Source organism: Hyalella azteca, unplaced genomic scaffold (assembly GCF_000764305.2).
Source record: "Hyalella azteca isolate HAZT.00-mixed unplaced genomic scaffold, Hazt_2.0.2 contig15861, whole genome shotgun sequence".
Taxonomy (NCBI): domain Eukaryota; kingdom Metazoa; phylum Arthropoda; class Malacostraca; order Amphipoda; family Hyalellidae; genus Hyalella; species Hyalella azteca.
The window spans coordinates 41,322-65,615 of NW_025945695.1; the positions used below are offsets into that span (position 1 = coordinate 41,322).

The 24,294-nt window shown below is 37.2% G+C and overlaps 1 protein-coding gene across 1 annotated transcript; it reads right to left on the reverse strand.

Annotated features, from left to right (window-relative positions):
* Positions 1-1,454: 1,454 nt before the first annotated feature.
* Positions 1,455-9,052, reverse strand: LOC108668511 (cell wall protein AWA1). Its single transcript, XM_018155743.2, has 2 exons — positions 8,936-9,052; positions 1,455-4,986 (listed from the first exon to the last, which is right to left on the reverse strand). Exons 1-2 carry the CDS (start codon positions 8,954-8,956, stop codon positions 1,639-1,641), a joined length of 3,369 nt encoding a protein of 1,122 aa, XP_018011232.1. The 5' UTR covers positions 8,957-9,052; the 3' UTR covers positions 1,455-1,638.
* Between the last annotated feature and the right edge of the window lie 15,242 nt (positions 9,053-24,294).

The window sequence follows — 24,294 nt, forward strand, 5'->3', positions numbered from 1 at the left end:
GTTTCCTGACTGACGCAAAAACTCCTAGCAAGTGCCCTGACTGATGATGATAAAATACTGTATTACTTTCTTCTTAAACTCTGCTCTCATTCCTACAATAATCTCGTAAAGATCATATTGTAAAGAATGTTTGAAATAAATTATCAGCGGTTGAGGCAGGCGCGGCCTTGGACATAAAGACTTTGACATTGAGGAGTCACTCCGAGCTGCGGGGTGGTCGAGGCAGACGTGCCCGTGGACTTCAAGACTTGGACATCGAGAAGTCGCCCCGAGCTGTGTGGTGGTCGAGGCAGACGTGCCCGTAGACTTAAAGACTTGGGCATCGAGGAGTCACTCCAAGCTGTGGTGTGGTCGAGGCAGACGTGCCCGTGGACTTCAAGACTTGGACATCGAGAAGTCGCCCCGAGCTGTGTGGTGGTCGAGGCAGACGTGCCCGTGGACTTCGAGACTTGGACATCGAGAAGTCACTCCGAGTTGTAAAGTGCATGGTTGAAGCAGACGCCGTAATGGCGCGTGCTTGCAATATTTAGCACTATGTTGACTTCTTAGTTTATGATTTCTAATCCAAGAGCGACGCTCGCGAGATTATTTATGGACATTTTTACCCTCTATCTGCGGATACATATTTCGTTCTCATCCCAAATGAAGCCAGAAAACAAGAGTTACTTCTACACAAAGGAGTAAAGGTAAGTAGAATAGATCTTTTGTTGTTCGTGACGTGCAGAGACAAGGAGATGATTGGAGTCTGAAAATATCATACGCATAATTAGTTGATACCGTGGGCTGCTTTGTCACAGTTTTAAACAGTGGTTTAGAGCTCGGAGGTATCGTAAGTTTGATTTACATACATGCTTGTGATTGTCACACTTTTTTTCAGGCTAAAAAAGTGCTTACTTTGTCAGGCTTACTTTCCTTCTCAGGCTTACTTTGTCCTCAAGTTATTTATTTTTCAAGGGAACATTGAAGATCACCTCTTCCACATTCATTGGTGATTTGTGCCATAGCTGTTTTATTACTTACTGCGGTTAAGTATACATTGCTCGTATTACTCTCCATTGAATGACATTATATAAAATTTTACAATTTAACATGGAAAGATGAAGGAATTAAAATACGGAGGCCGAACTCCTTCGTTAAATTAATAGTTATTCTACAACATAACACTTTCCGAAATAACATATATTATGATTTTTATGAAATCTAAAGTTCCGGCGTGTTCTAAGCAAAGATTAGTGTAATCAGAACTGAGTCATCCTTAGCAAGAAGCTTCGAGAAATTCGTATGGACAAGGGAAAGTTTTGCTCTAATCATATCCGAGGTCGAGATCTTAATATTGAGAAGCTTTTTGGAGTTGAATAATCATCCGAGGTATAACATTGTTCCTTTCTACCAGTACTCATTGATGTATGAATAAATCAAATTATCATTGGTAACGGCAAAAGGGAAATAAACAATTGAATTCATAAAGCTTTATTGCGAGTTGATTTTGATACTGAAGCATTGCATGCAAATTTGCGCCGATACGAAAGCTTGTGAGACGATCAAAGTACAAGTGTCCATTGGAGACTGAAAGCAGGTACATGAAATGCGTATATGCGTTTTGTGTTAATTTCACGTCACAGGAAATACAAGCGTCATTTAAATTTCGGTGAAGACATAGCCGAATTTCGAGCGACCAGGAGCGTATTGGCGAAGTAGGACATTGCCGATAACTTGACCGTCTGAGGTGTACTTGTAGTTTCCAGAACGAACGCTTGCAGAAGAAGCCGAGTGACTTACTCCAGAATGTGAAGTAGAGCTGTATTTAGACGCAGTCGCAGAAGCAGATGTCGATTGACCATCATTGGAAGTTCCTTCGACTTGCACTGGCAAATGATCACCAGTAGCTACGAACCCGGTCCCAGACCCTGCGATGTAGTCGACCTTACGTTCTACTCCATCATCGGCTACAAAAGAGTATGTCCCTTTGACGTCGAGATTCTTGTTGGCGGACTCTTGCCTTGTGCTGCTTCCGTCATTGTAAGCAAACGAGTATGAAGCATCTCTCTCGCTTTCTTTTACTATAGGGCTCTCAGCCTCATATTTCTGACCATGATTAGCAGCGGAATATGCTGCGGCTCCAAATCTTGATCCGCTAGATGAAAACGCAGCTACTTGTTCTGCTGGTGTAGCCTCTGGAGCCACTGGCAAGTGGTCACCTTGTGCGACAAATCCAGTGCCTGAACCAGCAATGTAGTTAACTTTCCTACGAGCGCCGTCATCGGCCACGAAGCTATACTGTCCCTTGATATTAAGATCCCTGTCGGCGCTTTCCTCTCGATCGCTGTCGCCGGCATCGTACTTAAACGAATACGACGCATCCCCTCGAGCTCCTGTTTGGATGTTTCCTTCTCCTGAGCGAGCAGCAGAAGTAGGAGATGGAGGACCGTACAATGCTGGAATTGCGGGTACATCTGGTGCACTGTACGTGTACCCTTGACGAACGGATGAAATATCATGTGCCGATGAAAGGACAGCTGCCGGAGCTGCGCTATGTAGACTTGGTGAAACTTCGGGAGCCGTTGGAATCCCGTCCCCTTCTGCAACGAATCCAGTTTCAGCGCCTGCCTTGTATCTCACTTGACGATTTTGTCCATCGTCGGCAATGAAAGAGTATTGTCCAACTACATTGTTTGCGGCGTCTCCTGTTTCGCTACGGGAGCTGTCAGAGTTTGTGTATGAGAAACTGTATCCTCCGTCAGCATTGGCGCTGCTTCGAACATTAGCGGTTTCTTGCTTCGTACTGCCAGCTTGATAGGCTGAAGCCGAGGAGGAAGTCTTGAGAAGAACTTGAGATCCTCCAACATGAGATGATCCAGAACTAATTCCGGTAACGGTGGTGTCATCTTTCGGCAAGTGATCGCCCTCAGCAACAAATCCCGTACCGGATCCAGCAATGTAGTTCACATGTCTCTGGATGCCATCATCAGCAGTAAAACTGTAAGATCCTTTTACATTCAAATCCTTGTCAGATTCTTCATTTCTTGAACTGTCTCCGGTATTGTAGCTGAAAGAGTATGAAGCATCATTCTTGCCCTCCTTGGTTCCGGTCTGCGAAGCAGAGTATTGCGATGCTGCTGCTTGGCTTGCTGCAGAAGAGACTCTCTGAGAAGAACTTGATGTTCTTGTGGTAGCAGATTTGAATTCGGGAGATGAAGGAATTGAATCGCCGTCAGCCACAAAGCCTGTTGTCGCTCCAGCTTGGTAACGAATTTTCCTGTTCTGGCCGTCATCAGCAACGAAACTGTACTCCCCGACCACATTGTTGTTAGCATCGGCATTCTCGGAGCGAGAACTATCAGAATTCGTGTAGGAGAAGCTATAGCTCCCATCAGATTTTCGGTTGGATACGATGTTTACTCCTGTCTGTTCGCCAGTTTGGCCAGTCTTGTAGGCTGCTCCTTGCGCAGATGCAGCGGAGTATTGAGAGGGTTGTGAAACTCCAGTACCCGTTGTCAGGCCGTAGTTGCTTGATGATTTGTACTTGGGAGAAATGGCATCATCTGAAGGTATATGGTCTCCTTCAGCAACGAATCCCGTTCCTGATCCAGCTCTGTATTTCACAGTTCGAAGTTGTCCGTCGTCACCAGTGAAGCTGTACTCTCCCTTGACGTTCAGGTCACTGTCAGCACTTTCAGTCCTGGAACTGTCTCCCGTTTGATACTGGAAGCTGTACGATGCATCGCCTCGTGGTTCATTCGCTGGCGCCGAGTAACCAGAAGTGACTTTAGTTCCAGAGCTACCAGTCTGATGGGAAGCATAGGCGGCGGAGGGTACACTACCTCTATTAATTTGATAGTCGTGTGAGGTAGTCGGCGCTGAATACTGAATGGGCTTTGCCGACGGAGCAGCGACTCCAACCTCAGGGGCCACTGGGAGGTGGCTTCCTGTGGCCACAAATCCAGTTCCTGATCCAGCGATATAATCCACTCGTTTATTTTCACCGTCATCTCCCTTGAAACTGTAGCTGCCTCTGACATTCAAGTCACGATCAGCATTCTCTTCGCGCGCAGAATCGCTGGTTTGGTACTTGAAGGAGTAAGATGCATCTCCTCGAGGTTCATTTTGCTGCGTGCCGGAAACGGATATGAAAGGGGCAGAAGATAAAGCTGAGGAAGAAGAAGAAGAAGAAGAAGAGGACGCCGGTGCATTGTAGAGAGTTGAGACTACCGGCGTAGCTGGGGCATTGTACGTGTAACCTTGTCTCACAGAGCCAGCGGCAGCAGCAACATTCGGTACGACGGCCGCTGGAGCAACCGCAGTACGGACCAAAGGAGGCGTCGGGATACCGTCACCCTCGACAACGAAGCCAGTGGCAGACCCTGCCTTGTACTGAACATTTCGTCGTTGACCATCACCAGCAACAAAAGAATATTGCCCCACCACGTTGTTACCAGCATCACCTGATTCCTTTCTTGAACTATCAGAATTGTCGTATGAAAACGAATAACTTCCGTCTAGGTTGCTGGCAGAATTAATGTTTGCTTCTTCTACAGGTTTACTCTTAGTAGGGACAGCGCCACCACTGTACGTAGCAGCAGTCCCTGAAGTCCTTTTACTGCCTGCAGAGTACTGAACAGCCGTTGCTGATTGCGAAGTTTCCTTTTTTTGAGATGTGGATGACGAGGCGGCTCTGTATCCTGCTGTCTCCGGTGCGGCCGGAAGATGAACCCCTCTTGGCTTGAAGCCATCAGCTCCTGCGGTGTAATCCACTCGTACGTTTTCTCCTAAAGCGTTGTTGAATCCAAAAAATCCTGTGAGGTCGCCACCACCCATTTTGACGGCGCTCTCGTAGGCTCCCGCTCCTGTATCGTAACCGTACTTGAAGTCCCCGTCGTCGTGCTGGATGTAGTACTGAGCCCTCTTACCGTGGGGCACCTCTGGGATTTTGTACTCGTCAGACTCTGGTAAACTCTGCGTGATAACCGCGCAGGCGGCCAACACCAACTGAAAAAATGGAAAAAAGGCTTTTGTGGTTTTCGGTTTCAAACTCATCGGAACTCATCATAACCAGTCTTATCGACTGGTTCATGAATTAAAAATTAAGCGTGCAACTGGAACCAATTTAAACACTTAGAACATTACAAATAATTGATTCAAAATTCTTTCTCTGTGTACCAAAGTTTTCAGAATGTGAATTTTCGAGTTTGAATTTTATTTATGAAAACATATTTATTTCTGGTCAATGCCGTGCGAATGAATTGCAGTTAGCCTGCATCACTGCGGTGACTGCAACGCCAGATGAATAGTTAGCCTGCATCACTGCAGTGACTGATACGCCAGATGAATAGTTAGCATCATGAATTAAAAATTAAGCGTGCAACTGGAACCAATTTAAACACTTAGAACATTACAAATAATTGATTCAAAATTCTTTCTCTGTGTACCAAAGGTTTCAGAATTTGAATTTTTGAGTTTATATTTGATGTAGGAAAATATATTTATTTCTGGTCAATACCGTGCGAAATAAATGAAATGGAATCCGTAATTTTCTCAAATGAGGATTTGTAGTTCACGAATTTTTCAGTCACATTTGGGCAAAGTCGTTGAATGCGTATCTTCGATTGGTGGTCTGTACGAGATTCAACTCTCAAATTTGCTCAATTGAGCATCAGAAACTGATTAATTTCAGTATGAAAAATGCCTTATGATAAAAGTCTTCGTTCTTGGTTCACGACCTTCATGGAACTACACAAGAAATAAAAATATATCTATTGGATAATCGATGGAAGTAAGTGCACAAAGGGCTTATTTGACACTACTTATATCTATTTTTAGCATAGTACTAGTTTAATCGCAGTCACGATTACATTTTATAAATTAAATAGTTCACAAATTGAGACCGTATTATTCAAATGACCACGGAATATTTTGAAAGAAAATAATATGTATTTATGCATATGAAAAATAAAAATCGAAACATCATGACTGAAATACGTCTTAATAATATTTCACTTAATAATAATTCATATATGTTGAAAAATAATAAATAATATCTCGTAATAAATTAAACATCACTCAATAATAATGCGTATTTATTGAAAAAGGAAACCGAATTGAGATTTGGTACCTAAATATATCAAGCATTTTTTCTTTATTTAAAAGTGGGGTGGGTTTAATCGTGCTATAATCGTTCGCTGGGAGCGCAAGCAATTTTATTTAAGATCATGTTGCTGAAAAATAGGATATTTTCATCGAGCTACAGCGATCGAAGACCGATATTTACGTAAGGTAATCAGGAAGCCTAAGCTCCTACAAGCTCACTGCTCAGGGCCAAATCTTTGTTACCTTCAAAACTTAGTTAACCGAAAAGCAAGCTGAACAAATTTCCACTTCGCTTGTGATGAATTTCCATCTTGTTGACTAGTGTCCCTGCACTACTGAAACGCTAGATGAATAGTTAGCCTGCATCACTGCAGTGACTGCAACGCCAGATGAATAGTTAGCCTGCATCACTGAAGTGACTGCAACGCCAGATGAATAGTTAGCCTGCATCACTGCAGTGACTGCAACGCTAGATGAATAGTTAGCCTGCATCACTGCAGTGACTGCAACGCTAGATGAATAGTTAGCCTGCATCACTGCACTACTGCAACGTCAGATGAATAGTTAGCCTGCATCACTGCAGTGACTGCAACGCCAGATTGCCTTAGAACATTATTCTTCTTAACCTTTACTTACAAATTTATGGATCATACATTATCTCACATTCGTGGATCTTTGTATGTCATGTCTGTATTTCGTGTAGGAGTTAGAATGAGTCATCTTGAACGACTAGCTAAAAGAAGCCGTCATGCATGGATTCATGGTTTGAATTGAAAGTTTTTCTAACAGTGCGCTTATCGATAAAAAATAATTTTATTTCCGTTCTAAAACTAGACACCAAATACAATTATATGCGGCGGAATATGTGCATTATTTTCTGTAGATTAAGTGCTCTAGATTTAAGTATATAAAAGAGTAGCTTCTACTGATGAAATATCCACGGTATCATAGGACCTTTTCTTTGGTCGTGACTTCAGCCCGGCCGGAATCTCAAGGCCAGCCGTTGTACAGAACTTGTAGCCCGCCACTGTATAGGTGTGTCATCTCCACGCCGCTGCCTCCCTCCATCAATCCCGCACCAAACAAATTCATTTCAACCACAAAACTAATTCATTCATTCCATAACTAAGTCCATAATCCTAATTGAAAAGAAGTCGTATAAAACAAAGATTTAGAGTGATATGAGAAAAAGTCTGGATTAGTATTAATTTTCATTGAAGTTTTAAAATTACGTTAATTTTAATTGTTCTTTCAAGTTGACACACGAAAGGATTTAATGCGTTTAGCCGATTCCACAAATTTACATTATTTTGAAGCTGATTTATAATTAAAGTTATTCAGTGTTAAATTTAAACTACTTTACAGTAAGTAAGAGAAATTCAATTACAGATTAAAAAACAATAAAGAATAGCAACTACATATAAGCAAACAACAAAAATTTAGAACAATTTTTTTCCAATTAAATTAAATAAATAAAAAGCAAATAAATATTGCACAATAACAACAATATTTAGTCCAATGATATGATCGACTTTGGCAGGATGCAGCACATTATTCGGGCCATCATTACTACATCATTTAGATTCCAAGACAATCCCCAGACCTCCTTAGTTCTATAAACAATCCATATTGCCTTTTATTACATAAGGATTAATGCACTTTAACTATCACAGTGTTAGCTATCATAAAGTTTTAGCCGTTCTGCTTTTAACTGGAAAACATTCAGTAAAAGATGCCGTATGTGAACATGACACTGGATGTTCAAGTAAATGAAACTACCTGTTAAAGTACAGCAATAATAAAGGAATACGATTTTTTCTGCCTCTAAGACAATAAATTATAGTGAAAAATGTATTGACCACCGCAGTTTTTGACGATCTGCAGTAATGTGAAGCAAATTGGTTGTTTCGTCACCGAGTGATGCGTGTGAATTGAGTTTTGACTGGAGAACAATGAGTTATTTACATGGTTGGTCCGAGCAGAATTGAAATGGTTTGGGCTACTTGTCTGTTATTGGCATTTATTTACAGATTTACTTGTAATAACAGAGACAACATAAACTATAAATTTAATTTGGTGGTATAATTATGTTTTGAGACGTTTTTTCAGTAAAATTGTCGTATGGATGTCGTGGTTCAGAGCAGTAATAAATTTCTACATAAGGGTGAAAATTCGGTTATGAGACTGAATCGTCAGAAATAGTTACTTTTATGATTGAACATTAAAAGTTGGAGATAATGAACATTAAATTTTAAGGATAATGTGGGCACTTTGAAAATCTAACAGAATATTGGATTATATAATATAAATAAATATTCATTTGAAGGAATAAATATAGATTAACGTAAATTAAAATTGATTAGAATCATGGAATATACGACATTCAGCTATACAGGGAAGGCTAGGATATATTTTAAAACATAAGGAAACAGAACCTGCCTGAAAATTTGAATACTTTGAAACTAACCATGCATGAGTAATATTAACCATGAAGTTTCAACGTACCCAGCTATACCACCAAGCCATGCTTGTAAATCTGTAAAATTCAATTATGCTGGGGAAGTATTGAAGTATTTCAAACATTATAGAACACAAGTGCACCGCCACCGCCAGAATATTTGAATACTTCGAAACTAACCATGCACAAGTAATATAAACCATGAAGCTTCAACGTACCCAGCAATACCACCGAGCCATGCTTGTAAATCTGTAAAATTAAATTATGCTGGGGAGACTATAGGAAGCATTTCAAAACATTATAGAAAAAAAGCTGCACCGTCTCTGCCAGAAAATTTGAATACTTTGAAACTAACCATGCAAAAGTAATATTAACCATGAAGTTTCAACGTACCCAGCTATACCACCGAGCCATGCTTGTAAATCTTCGTATCAGAGGACAGTAGGAAGAGCGCTACCCGGCAGCGTGTGTGCGGGCACTCCACTTCTTCGCGTATGTCGTTCACCAACGCTTACGATGCAGCATATATACGCACCACGCATGGATGCGACATATATACGCACCACGCATGCATGCGACATATATACAAACAACGCATGGATGCTCTGAAGACCTCGCCCATTTAGACCAGATGGACCCGCCTCCTTGTTCTGGCAGCGAGGCACTGGATGCAAGAAGACCATCACATGGGGGAGAAGGGGGCTAACGTTGCTGTGGGGACTGGGGGAGTAGGGGGCTAACGTTGCTGGGGGTGTCAGTTAACATAGTCTCCATAGTCAGTTAACATAGTCACCATTGTCAGTTAACATGGTCATCATAGTCAGTTACCTTAGTCACCATTGTCAATTAACATTCTCACCAAATAGTCAGTTACCATAGTCCATTACCATATAGTCAGTTACCACAGTCTGATGCTAGGGACGTTTTTTGTGTCTAAGATGCTTCAGCTGCCGTAAACGTGCAGTTAATTTGAGCTAATGCGTTGAAGAACACGAATGATCTTTATAATAGCCATAGCTAGTAAAAATATCATATTTAATTAGTAATGAACTCAAATTAAATTTGACTCTTCCAACGCTATATTACGTGCATTATTAATGTTATTGGCACGATTTTTTACATTAATTTCCTGATTATTTATGGCGCAGAACATAATTGATGAGAATGCATAACGTCTGCTCTGTGAGCGGGTTTTGTTTAGTTTGTTGTTCACTGTTCATGAGACAAGCGTTTAGAAATTAAAATAGAAGAGCAAGAACGTCACACACATTTAAAATAGTGAAGGATTGATGTGTGATTGTGATAAATGGGTTGAGAATGAACTGTGGGGACTGGGGGAGTAGGGGGCTTACGTTGCTGTGGGGACTGGGGGAGTAGGAGTCTAACGTTGCTGTGGGGACTGGGGGAGTAGGGGGCTAACGTTGCTGTGGGGACTGGGGGAGTAGGAGTCTAACGTTGCTGTGGGGACTGGGGGAGTAGGAGTCTAACGTTGCTGTGGGGACTGGGGGAGTTCATATAGGGGGCACAGAAGTAAAATTATGAAACGTTTGCTGGGAGTTAAATAAGGCAACGTTTGCTGTGGGGTGAAATATTACAGCCATTGCTGCTGGTTAAATGGAGCGACGTTATATGTTTCAGTTAATGAGGCGGAATGTTTATGTAACATGTATACCGTGGGCCATGAGTTGAATATATTGCTGGATCGTTGCTAACTAGGGTATGACCTTAATTAATATGATTCATGATATGAGCCATGAAAGAGTTACCATAGTCAGCGATACCATAATCAAGTACCATAGTTAGTAACCGTAGTGCCTGAGATATTTTTGTTAACAGTTAATATAGTATGATGACTGAGATGTTTTTGATGCCTAAGATGCTTCAGCTGCCTTAAACGTGCAGTTAATTTGAGCTAATGCGAACACGACGAATCTTTATAATAGCCTTAACTAGCAAAAATATCTCATTGAACTAACAATGAACTAAGCTTGAATTTGACTCTTCAGTTTTCATATTACGTGCATTATTAAGGTTAGTGGCACGAGTTTTTACATTCATTTCCTGATTGTTTATGGCACAGTAGAACACAATTGACGATAGTTATGGAAAGATCGGGTTTCAAAGGCCGGATCCCTTGTGAATCAAGTCACGAAAAGTACAAGAATCGGCAACAGCTAGGCCATGGGCCGCCAATTTCTTCAGTGCCGACACTTCTATTCTATTTTATAATTATTAACGTCCGTCATGTAAGCGGGTTTTGTTTATTTTGTTGTTCACTCGCACTGTTCATGAGAGAAGCGTTTAGTAATTTAAATAGAGGAGCAGGAACGTCACTTACATTTAAAACGGCGAAGGATTGATGTGTGATTGTGATAAATGGGTTGAGAATGACCAGGAAAGCTCATCAGGATGCCAGTCAGAAAACGATTGAATAAATTATTTTTTTTTGTCACTTTATTAGGCATCTAAATGGATCTTGGGTTTCATTTACCGACGATTCTTCTATGAACAAAAACTTATATTGATCATTCAATGTCGAATTCCTAATCTATAATTGCCACATATATCAGACTTCGATGCCAGACGGCTGTCAATGGTTGAATTGATTCAAGGCTTCGTAATTCGTTGGCACGCCACACGTCGAAATCATATTGACCTGTCTCTTATACACATCTAGATGTGTATAAGNCTTATACAAATCTCCGATAAATCATCAAACAGTTTTGCAAGAGTTAAGAATGCAATAATTTAACTATTTCTGTTTATTTATACATAATTTTATGGTTCGATTTGAAGAATAGTTTTAATTTCATTTTGAAATCAAGTACAAATTTGATATATCTATAATAATAATCTTTTTATGCCATTAATAACGTCAGTTCACCATCAATTATTGATCGTCAATCTATCGTTAACATATTAAACACTTCAGAGAAACCAACAATAATCTTCGAAGTCATCAGCTAGTCATCATCAAATTCGTCAATATTCTTTGAAGTCATCAGCAGTCATCATAAAACTCGTCAAATTTATTAATTTATCGTCCAAATCACATGTTATACGCGATATTTTTTCATTCTGTCGCTTCAATTTCATTGCATTGAATCGATTATCGCGGAGGCAATTAACGTAAAAATACATCACTAGTCCTAAGTTATGACTGTGTCAAACGTTATAACTGCGTCTTCACACGTCTCCGTCAAGCAGTTATTGCAATGGGGAATAATTATTATCATTTCACTTATTATATTATTCGGTATCAGGGAGCAAGCATTGCGAATTGTTATAAAACAAATATTGATATTATTATTATTATGAAAAAACTTAATGAACATCAATAATAAATATTTATAATGTTGTGTCATCATAGATGCGAATCAATTTTTATCAAACGAATATTGATATTAATATTATGTAACTTAATGAATATCAATAATGAATATTTATAATGTTGTGTCATCATAGATAAATAGATTCTTGAAAAATGTTTATAATTAAAGTTAGAAAAAATATATGTCCCATAAATCCTTGACTGGTAATCAGTGCCACCGTATGGCTGCTGGATAGTCTGGCCTTGATCCACCAAAGCTCGTTAATTCAGTAGCCTTGGCTAGTAAACTGCAAAACCCATTCAGTAGTCAAAGCAATATTTTAGAACACACGCGCTTGGTCGTAAACGGGGGCCATAATTTCAAAACTCGCTAAGTGAGCGTAAGTACTTACGCTCTATTTTCTTGTCTGCGATTGGTGGATTTTGCTTGAAAGGCCGTCAATGATTGGCTGATGAACTTACGATCTCTTAACTTTTTTTGAAAGTATACGCCCAGGTCCAGAAATACGAAGAATGCGTTAATTATTTAGCGGCTGCATCATCGCAAGAATTTTATTTGGTTCTTCCAAGTTACTTTTTAGTACATCCAAGTTACTTTTTACTACTTCCAAGTTGCTATGTAGTCCTTCAAAGTTACTTTTTACTACTTTCAAGTGGCTATTTGGTACTTCCAAGTTACTTTTTAGTACTTCCAAGTTACTTTTTAGTTCTTCCAAGTTACTTTTTACTACTTCCAAGTTGCTATTTAGTACTTCCAAGTTACTTTTTAGTACTTCAAATTGTCTTATTCCAATTTGCTGCCCGATACAAAAAATGGTGAGCTACTTCAATTCTGGCCTTGCGTGCCAATAATGAGCTTACGCTCTTTATTAGCACGAATAATAGTGCATACGAATAATAGTGCATACGAATAATAATAATACGAATAATAGTGCATACGAATAATAATAATACGAATAATAGTGCATACGAATAATAATAATACTGAAAATTTTATCAAAATGAATGGTTATATTGATAAGAAAATTAGCAATGATCGTTTGTTTGAAACGAGTCCTGTTCACCTGCTTCTGTTTACTATTCGGTAGAAAAATAACTCGGGTAGAAATCTCGGGTAGAAAATAGTATTGCGGGTTTCTGCTTACTGCAGTCTCTTGTTCGATGGTTAATTGCGGGTTAATGATAGTCATGGTTGAACTACATATACTAATAATTCAACCATGAATGATAGTGCCACTGAATTGACCTTGCCAAGCGGATCAGGTTTGGTCCCTCAAGTCTTAACAATTTTCTAAGCAGGCACTTTTTCAATTTCAAATTGATTTTGTGAAGCCGAACAAATTATTAAACAATAATTAGCAATCCTTAAATTGTTTAGGCTTTTAACCAAACGAAATATGAGATAAGTAATTAGAAATGGAGATAGTATTGAAGATATTGATCAACAATAATTTGATGAAAATTTGCGTCTTTTTCGAATTGATGGCCAATGCGCACCAGGTCTTCTAATGATTGAGATGAATTACGTTCAAACATAAAGATGAACTTTATAATTGAGATGAACTTTCGTTCAAACATAAATGCTTGTGATGTCCATGTAAAGTGTGTATTCAAACTGGAAAATAGTAGAAGCATAATGCAGCGAAATTTGAAAAATTTACCATATATACGTATCAGTAGCTAGAAATAATTGAGTGTATTTATTCTTTCGGGACTAAATTTGTCATTTTATGAGGTACGTATCTTATTCTGTTTGTATTTTTATGTGTGTCACGTGATACACATGATTCAATAACTTATCGACCATGTTCACGTAATAGTGTTGTATATAAATTGCCACATTAACTCTCATTAACAATTATAAGTCAAATTGAAACATTAAAGTTACGATTTTGATTTAAAATGTAATGTAAACAAATGGTTTTTAATTTAAAAATGTGTAATCGAAGATCACTACAATGATTGAAAAATATCGGAACATCCTTTGGGCTATCAATGATAATGACACAAATTAAACCAAGTCCGATTTAAAGTCTAAAACATTTAATTGACAATCAGTTTTACATTAGATAAATATCGAGATGTCCTTCAACTGATCAAAAATAAATACAATAATAAAAAACAGCAGGTAATTCTCCTTATAATCAAACAAAGATGAGAAAACTAAGGCCAAACAGGAACAAAAGCATTTAACCTGTTCACAATACCTCAAGGCGGCTGTCAAATCTTGACATGATATTATAGATAATTTCTCACCATGCTTTATATACATGAAACTCAAATACGGCAAAGATGAATTTAGCATGAATCGAGCAAGTGCTTGCTTGGCTATCACCTTCTTTACAAGCTGGTTATCATTTCATAACAGTTATAATTTCGGGATGTGAAGGTTATTGGATCTTTTTTAAACCGTTATCAATTATGCAGCCTTATAGATGAATTATGTATGTCATCCGCCGTTGAAATAACATACATACTGCTTATATGTTTTTAATCGATTATAGCTAACATATCGAGCTAAATTTTCGCGATGTGATTACGAGCTTCAATTTAAAACATCTTGCTTATCTGCAGGGTCTTACAATATATACAATATTTTAATGATTTCTTAAATATTATATATATACAATATTGTTAGATCAGTGTTCAAGTTTTTTTCCCAATTCTACACATCTCAGAAACTGGCAAGCTAGCTGTGGGTCTCGAACCAGTGACTCACGCTCGATAATGGAACAACGCAACTATAAATTATAATTCTCTTATTTCAAAATTTCCATTTTATTGATTTTATGACCGATATTTATTTCATCAGACAATGGTTCCAACTAACAAATTAATTTCTCCTGACGCGCTCGGCATTAATACATTGTGCGGTTTAGGCAATAATATTCAGTAAAAATTATTTATGTCTTCTGATGAACACATGATTACGGTATTCAATATTCATTATTACGCTACTCAAGACGCTATTCAATAATATTCATTTATAGTTTCTATTGATAACGTAAAAAGCTTAGATTAGGCATAGTAAACATTGTATAAACGGCACAAAGATTAAAATGTTGAATAGTTAATCAACAAATAATTCAAAAATAAAGTAAACGGCGTGAAAATAATCAATGTTTTTATATAAGACATATTTAATTAATTTTCATTCAAATTTGTTATCTAATTTAATAATTAATTAAAAAATCGATTTATATATATGACCGAAATATTGAGAAATGCAGTGAAACTTCAATTTCACGCAACTGAATCTCATTAAAGAATTTTACAATTTAGAATTGAAACAACGCGAAAAACTCGAAAGTGACAACACTCTAAAAACGCTCAAAATATCAACATGTATTCATCAAGATTCAGCGCGTTCACATTTCTCTTGTATCTCAATCCCGAGTCTGGATTCATCATTAACTCCATTCACTCTTCAGTTCCTCCAATGCAAGACATCCTGAGAGCTACATTCAAGAGAGATCAGATTCGCATGATCCACGTGATCCACGTGGTCCACGCGCTATACGTGATCCACGTGATACCCGTGATTCCCGTGATCCACGTGATCCACGCGCTCCACGTGATCCACGTGCTCCACGTGATCCACGTGGTCCACGTGGTCCACGCGCTATACGTGATCCACGTGATTCCCGTGCTATACGTGATCCACGTGATCAAAATGGTCCACAAGTATTGCAATTGATCCTTGTGATCTACGTGACTCACAAGAGATCCACTTGATCCACGTCATTCCAGTGATCCGCGTGTTTACCGTGATGCACATGATCCACGTGATTGCCGTGATCCACGTGATTGCCGTGATCCACGTGATTGCCGTGATCCACGTGATTGCCGTGATCCACGTGATTGCCGTGATCCACGTGATTGCCGTGATCCACGTGATTCAAGTGATCCACGTGATTGCCGTGATCCACGTGATCCACCATTCCTTTGTCAGCAACAGGTTTTTGGATCAGCCAAGCACGAAGGTCAGTCCATCAGTTGATTATAATCCTGCAGAACTGCTCTGAAACGCTTTAGGGAGTTGGGATCACTTTTTGGGAGTTGGATTGTCAGTTGGTAGTTGGGATCAACATTTGGGAGTTGGAATCACTTTTGGGGAGTTGGTATTGCCAGTTGGGAGTTGGGATTCGCCATTTGGAAGTTGGGATCTCCAATTGGGAGTTGGATCACTCTTTGGGAGTTAGGAGCACCATATAGAATTTGAGGTCACTCTTCGGTAGTTGGGATCGCGCTTCATGAGTTGGGATCGATGTCTGGACCGGTAAATGGAGTTAAGAGAACTGTGATTCACAAAATACTTCAGTATCACATTGAATGCTTATAGAACCGATGGACGAATGAAAAACATTGAAATAATCACAGTAATTAGGAACATAAAATGTTGATGGTGTAATGGTCAAATTCACAGTTGACGCAATAATTGAAGCAATTACCAAGCAAGTGGTCCACAACTGCTTTAATTAATTCAGTTCATTAATTTGTGCGCTAATAGCTGGGTAATAACGGTAGGATAATTGTAATAATAGGGGTAATGGTTTGGTGATTTGAAATCAATCCGGTGTTACATAGTCGGAAGATTAATAAATCAATTATTAATTGAATAAGTATATTTTGTATCGAACGAACTAACTGTGTCACGGTACAATTAATTAAAAAGCTACTCATGAAAACCAACTTTTTTTTGTTCAGCCACTAATTATTTTGTGACTCACTGAAGCATTAAGGAGAGGATAGGATTTTCCATGTATTTAATTAATTGTTTAAGTAATAATGATGTAATTAACTAGTTATATCAAATTGGGAATGTTGCCGATTGTAAATTTTTATTATTATTATTTTCTTGATTTAAACGGCTGCAACAACGAGCACCTAAGGCCTATCGGTGTTCATCCATAAAACTTCACTTGAAGCGAAAATTTTGACAAATAATAAAATGACATCACTCATCATTGGAATTTGAAATACGTTATTCTGATTTTCAAACTTATTTTGATCTTTCACCGTGAATCATATGGTAGAAATTAGAAAATCTCAAGAATTTAGAAACAGAGAAAAAGCCAAAAAAATCACCATTTCTCATGCGTGAAAACGATTCGGAATACAGCTCCATCGTCAGTTCAAAAATCTAGAACACATGTACAAACAATTAGCAAACTAAAATTCACATTGAAGATTTTAAAACATGAATTGGCAAATGAAAATGAAAAGGAATGAGGTAAACATGAGCAGACAAACCTATCTATTTACCATTTCGATGGAAAGTGAACTTTGGGCGGCATTTACACTAGGTTTTTATTGAAAAATGTACATGGACTCTAAATTCGCAGGTCAGTAAAGCCAGTTGTGGAGACTATAACTCTAAAATCACTATCGGACATAGGGGCGTTGCACGGCTCGACATGAACGCGTACTGCTGAATGAGGGGGATGCGCAAGCAGGTTTCCTGTTCTAAAACTCCTTCCTTTATGCTCCGCCACACTGGTATATAAAAGCGTGATGTCCGACATACGCAGATGCGCACTGCTCACAACTAGGTTGATAAACTAGGGACGATTGCTAGGAACAGGGAGTGTATCATTTTATACATGAAAAATGAATTTATTTCAAAATTCTTCACTAGCAATACATAAAGATTTACATTTGGGGGTAAATCTTCATATATTGAAGAAATAGTCTCCGAAGTGGGACCACAGTAAGGAAATAAACTATAATCAGCGTTCCAATTGTCATGTTTGTACGTGTGTTTTAGGTTTTTGAACTGACGATGGAGCAGGACTCCGAAAAGTTTTCTCGCATAAAAAATAGTGAATTTTTTGGCTGTTCTTTTTGCATTTAAATTCTTGAAAAACTTGCGATTTAAGCAATCAAGTGATCTTAATTATTATAAAATCTCTTCTCAACCATGATTGTTAAATCCATAACCAGCACAAGAAGCGCACATAATAAACTAAGCGCTGTCCCCGAAAGCAGGAATATGTTCAGAAATAATATATTATTTGCACGGTAACTGAAATCATTGCAAAATGTTTCTTAAATGAAATGCAGTCGATGCCTATTACCATGTTTTTCGTAGCTCCGTTTCGTGTCTGTCTGTCTGTCATCAAAAATTCAGACCTTAATTTAGAGCTCTTCTGAAGATCCTAGAAACTTGAAATTTGGCATGCATGCTTTTGTTGCCTAACAATTCAAGATTTGATCATCAGAAGTAATAATTAAAAAAATTATGAAAAAATAAAAAAATGAAAAAAATTACAATTTCACGGTTGGGAATTGAGTTTTTTGTCGAACATCCAGACTTGCCAACCCTAGAGTTTGATTTGAATTGCTAAAATTGCTGAACTGAAAAGTAGAAATTAAATAATTATAAAAATCATTTTTAAAAACCACGTTTTTCTGGTTTTACAAGACTAAAAATGATGAAATAAAACAAATAAAAAACTTTTAAAAACCACGTTCTCTTAACGGACGAAAAAGAAAAACATTTACTCTTACATAACTTTACATAACATTTTACATAACTTTAATGTTATGTAAGAGTAAATGTTTTTCTTTTTGGTCTGTTAAGAAAACGTGTTTTTTAAAAGTTTTTTATTTGTTTTTTTTTACCCTTTTGAACAGCTACTGTCCTTCCATCTGAAGATCCTAGAAACTTGAAATTTGGCATGCATGCTTTTGTTGCCTAACAATTCAAGATTTGATCATCAGAAGTAATAATTAAAAAAATTATAAAAAAAATAAAAAAGTAAAAAAAATTACAATTTCACGGTTGGGAATTGAGTTTTTTGTCGAACATCCAGACTTGCCAACCCTAAAATTTGATTTGAATTGCTAAAATTGCTGAACTGAAAAGAAGGAAATAAATAATTATAAAAATAATTTTAAAAACCACGTTTTTCTGGTTTTACAAGACTAAAAATGGTGAAATAAAACAAATAAAAAACTTTTAAAAACCACGTTTTCTTAACGGACAAAAAAGAAAAACATTTACTCTTACATAACATTACATAACATTTTACATAACTTTAATGTTATGTACGAGTAAATGTTTTTCTTTTTGGTCTGTTAAGAAAACGTGGTTTTTAAAAGTTTTTTCTTTGTTTTTTTTTTCTTTACACTTTTGAACAGCTCCTGACCTTCCTGGCCTCCGAACAAGACGTATCGATACCAGAAACAAATCGTCGATGACTTTTTGTTTAATTTTAAACGGATTTTACGTCAACATATTTCATGGTTAATCTTAATCCAAGCCTGATCGACTTGTTAGCCTCTGCACGTCCTCGACATACGATTTCCTTAGCGGCTGCATAGTCGTCAATAAGTCGTCAATTTTGATCAGTGACGTCTATTATTAGTGTAAACATTAGTTATTGACGGAAATTCATTAATGTATTAGTATTAATGTGTTAGTATTGACGGAAATTCATTAATGGCGCCAATTATTAGTGAATATTGATTATTGACGTCAAGTATAGACGCTGAAATCTTCATTGATATCAATTACAGATAATCATATTTACATTGAAGTAAATTTTATGTTGGTATTTATAATTATCATAAATTTGACATCAATATTCATTCCTTCTCTGCTCCTTCGAGCATCTGCTATGAGAGACACTTCATCGTAGCGAAGGCTACCATTGAAGCAATATAGTTAGATGAATTGCAAGCAATAAGATCTTGGATGAAATAAGTGATATCCATTGCAAACTACCATTTACAAGGATATTTAACGGTAAACAGTTCATTGTGATTCTTCAAGCTCGGGTAGCACTCAAATTTTTTTCTGATTGTCGATTATTTTGCGTAATCCTTCAACACATTTGAGTGCAATTAATAATATTTATAATGTAATATGTTTCATTAACTCATATTACAGCCAAAGAAGTTGAGGCAATGGATTTTGTCCTTTTTATATTAATATTAATGGATAAAATTAAAGACATCAAAGACTATACTAAATAAATTCTCGGTACATTTTAAAGATTATGTGGTAAACAACTTTCAATGCGGAGCTCAAAATTTTTCATGATGCTTTTCAAATTTTCACACTTCAAATTTATCATTTTCAGCAGACATAAAGTTAAAAAAATTATCAGTAAGGATGCCAACAACATAACTACAGTTAAAGAATATTACTGCACTACAAAACCCCATTCAAATGTTGCCGAGTTTTCCCCTTTCAGAAGATGCTTTTTTAGAAACATCAACGACGTGCACTGCACGTCTAAAGGCGTCGTCGGCAGACATGCAATATGCAGGTGTCATCATACGTCGTGGACGAACACTGGCAGACATCATACGTCGTGGATTCCGACTGGCAGACAATCTGCAGGCGCCATCATACGTCGTGGACGATGATCAGCAGACAATCTACAGGTCTCATCATACGTCGTGGACGACAACTGGCAGACAATCTGCAGGTGTCATCATACGTCGTGGACGACGACTGGCAGACAATCTGCAGGCGCCATCATACGTCGTGGACGACGTCCGGCAGACAATCTGCAGCCCTCGTCACACGTCGGCGACTACGTCAGGCAGGCCAGATCCTCATCAAGGCCACGAATATGTCTCAAAACATCAACAATTAAATGACTTAATCCAATTTCAGGAGCATTTTNTTTAATGCTATACCTACGATACCTGAACTGCAGGTTGATGGGTCCATAAAAAGGATCAAAAACAGCTTCTTGCACGTGCCCGGCCTGATGATGCGCCTGTGACATGACTGCTGCTTGTTGTGCCAGCTGCTTGTGCCGACTGTTTTTGATAGCTGCTTTTGTCAGCTGTTTGTGAGCTTTTTGCCAGGTGTTTGTGAGCTGCTTTTGCCGGCGGTTTGTGCCAGCTGTTAGCCACCTGCTTGTGCCATCGGCTTGTGCTAGCTGGCAGCTACATGCTTGTGCCAGCTATTGTGCCGACTGTTTCTGATTGCTTTTGCCAGCATTTTGTGATAGCTGCTTTTGCCAGCAGTTTATGCCAGCTGCATGGTCGTTAAATACTTTGAATTGCATTCTTAAATATACAGGAGATGTGTGACTAGGAGTGAGTGAGAAAGTGAGTGCAAGAGAGAAGAATGATTGACTGAAATATTTTTTGACATTTAGTTCTTAATTCTGGAAAGCGACTGTTCTTATTTTATTTTTCTTTTATGGAAGAAAATTCTTCATTGGATCAAAAGTAAATAGTTAATCCAATAAATCTCAACAAAATCGTCAGATGGAACCGAATGCGATTTTCTGCTTTTGTACTCGAAAATTCCAACTCTGCGGCAATCCCAATTGCCCATGGTTCTTTATCTGTAATTTCGCAAATAGACTTATTTCAAAAGTAAACACTAGCGATAAAAAAGTTTATGGTGATTTAAAATTCTTAGAGTGAAATTGTGAAGCAATAAATTAATATTTGATCACTTCTCACCGATAATGTATTATAGCTTTGGAGTGAAGTAATGCAATTATGCGGAGAGTGTGGGAATGTTAAGCTCAGTCAAGAAAGCCATAGGGTAGAAAATTAAGGTAGAGAGTAGGAGGTTGAAAATTTTTAAACTAAGAAGTACGAGAAATAAATTAGAAAATTTTTAAGGAAGAGGAATAAGGTAAAAAATTTTTAATGATGTAGAAGAGATTTAAAGTTGTGGACGCTGAGTTGAGGCAATGAGTAATCAAGTGAATTAAAGAAACTGATATATATAACGGAACAAGCAAGGGGAAACTAAAAGATAAAAATAAAGAATCTGCGAGACTTGAGAGCTAGGCAGGATACTTATGAATAACTTTAATATAGTCATAAAAACTTAAAGAGGCTCGAGAAATTTGACCATTCTGTTATTTAAGATCTTTAATTAATAATGCATGAACATTAAATCAGCAAGAAACATTAAATTGAGAAATTAAATACAAGATCAGAATCTATTTCCATTTAAAAATAAAACATATACATATATATTAATTTACGATACATCTACTATATAAATTATTAAAAATTTTAGATTAAATCACCGTATAAATAGTAGAAAAATCTCCTCAGGATTTATTAGAATATTATGGTACGTACCAATTGACGAAATTTCTTGTATGTTCTTTGAAGTTATTTCTAATTAACTAAGTCTCTATGAAGAATTGATGTTGATATCGCTAATCAAAACTGTATCAAACGATTAAAATAGAGGTTAGTTTAATCAATGGTTGATCACCTTACTTATGCTGTACGTCATTATTATGTTTCTTATTCATTAACGAGAAAAATATCATAATTACCCACCATTTAACAAAATGAATATCATATAAGCATACAATAATTTAATATCGAAGTAATTACTGTCGAATAAAATTTTAAATATTATACCGCACACCAAGTTCGTGCGATGATACTCCAACGATAATTCGCCTATGATTTACACATGTGTTAAATAATGAACACAGGGAACGGCTGTGCAGGCGTAGGACGCTAAGAGTCCTGAAAGGAAGCCCAACTAATCCTTCAGGACGGCACTCCTGCGACACACCGCTTAGATGCTCAGGGTTGCCAGACGTTTTTTTAGGACAAATTCCTCGATTTATTTATTTATTTTTCTTTTTCAATTTCGTTGACCGGCTAAAACTTATGATAGGGTACTTCTTAATTAAATTTAAAAAACTGCAAAAAAAGAAATGGAATTTTTACACCGGAACCTACGAATATAGTAGTATGTTTTGAGTTATTGGCCTTTTTTGGCCTTATTTGTTCGTGGACTTGGCCGTTTTTTAGTTTATCTGGCAACCCTGTATGATGCTCCACGAAAAGGGTTCGTGTGAGCCATCGTTTGCCTCGCGATCCTATTAATACCCAATAAAAAATATTTATATATTCCTTATATGATTAAATAATAGTAGATAATATACATTTGATTTAAAGATCTATTCGTGTAAACTATGAGGCAAGAATGCATTTATAAATCAAATAACTTTTTTATGGAATAGTGGATAGACTCATTAAAATTGTTCGAGGTGTTCAATCTTCTATATATGTTTCTAATCTGAATTTAATCTAAAGTTATTTTCGGCGGCACAAGAAAAGCTACCATGTATACCGATGCAGAAATAATTTTCGGATTGCTGCCAATTTAAACGTTGAATTTCATTTGAAAATTTCCCATATCAATCCCGTTTCTAGTGGTTGGTAATTACAAATTAATTCTCCCCTGATGAAAATAGTATCAGATTCTTTCTTTTTAGAACTTTTTATTATTTCAAATTTGAATATTATAAACTTATTCAGTTTTAATAACAAATTCTGATACCATTCTTCTAATTCAGAACTGTTTAAATACAAAATTAAAAATAGTTATTTCAGATTCCTCTTGTTTGCTGCGAGTATTCGCCGTACATTCTCATCTGAGCTGACCGAGTAAGAAAAATTCTAGGCATCTCACGGACACAATTGTCACTTCACTATCAAATTATACTGCGCCACCAGACGACCTATCACCATTCATTTGATGCCATCATTCATTTGATGTAATCATTCATTTGATGCAACCATTCATTTGATGCAACCGTTCATTTGATGCAACCATTCATTTGATGTAACCATTCATTTGATGCCACCATTCATTTGATGCCACCGTTCATTTGATGCAACCTTGTAGTTAGCAGAGCACGTGACGTCTATAATGGTTAGAATTAACCTTAGAGGTCGCGTTGTATATCCTGTTCAAATATTCACATCATTTATAGTCATAAGTTTAAATTATATGCATTGAAAGCTGAGCTGGGTAAGATCCTGCTCTTGTAAATCCTAGGCAATGATAAATAATAGATGTGTCGACCTTGTCCGGAAGACGGGTAGGCTCGAGTTTGAACACCACCCTTGGCCTCTTTTTTTTTATTCTTTGGAGGCCGCAACAGAATTGGAAAAGAATTGATGAGAGTCTTTGCTAAATTCAAGACTACTTGGTATCCTGATTTGGTTTGAAGGCGCCAAGATATTTTAAGAATATAATTATTTAGATTGTTTGGAGTCTCAAGTGGATGTTTCTAAAGCTTGAGTTTGTATAAGGGAGAAAAAAATTCAATTATGATTCTATGGTTTTGAAAATTTTTCTTATAATCTTTTCTCAAAAACGCATAGTTACTACAAAGAAATTATGAATTAAGTATGTAAATTTAAATTTTGATCGACGGAATCACAAGTTGAATAGTGACCAATGAAGACTCCAATCTCTACTTTCCCGAATTAAAAAACTATTCTTACGATCGTTCAGACGTGAAACAATCTACTTGAAACTAAAATTGTGTAAAGTAAAAAAATTCTCGCATTATTGCAATGTCGCCGAAGAAGAACTCTATATTAGATCACTCGTATCAGGTGGATATTGTTGTTAATTTCGTCGAAATTAACGTGCATATTCTAGAATCTTCTGAAC

Bases quoted from the DNA above. Each gene is read 5' to 3' on its own strand.
- LOC108668511 (XM_018155743.2), bottom strand. From the start codon at position 8,956: ATGGCTCGGTGGTATAGCTGG. The intron at 4,987-8,935 runs GTACGTTGAAAC...CCATTTTTTCAG, and splicing joins TGGCTCGGTGGTATAGCTGG to TTGGTGTTGGCCGCCTGCGC.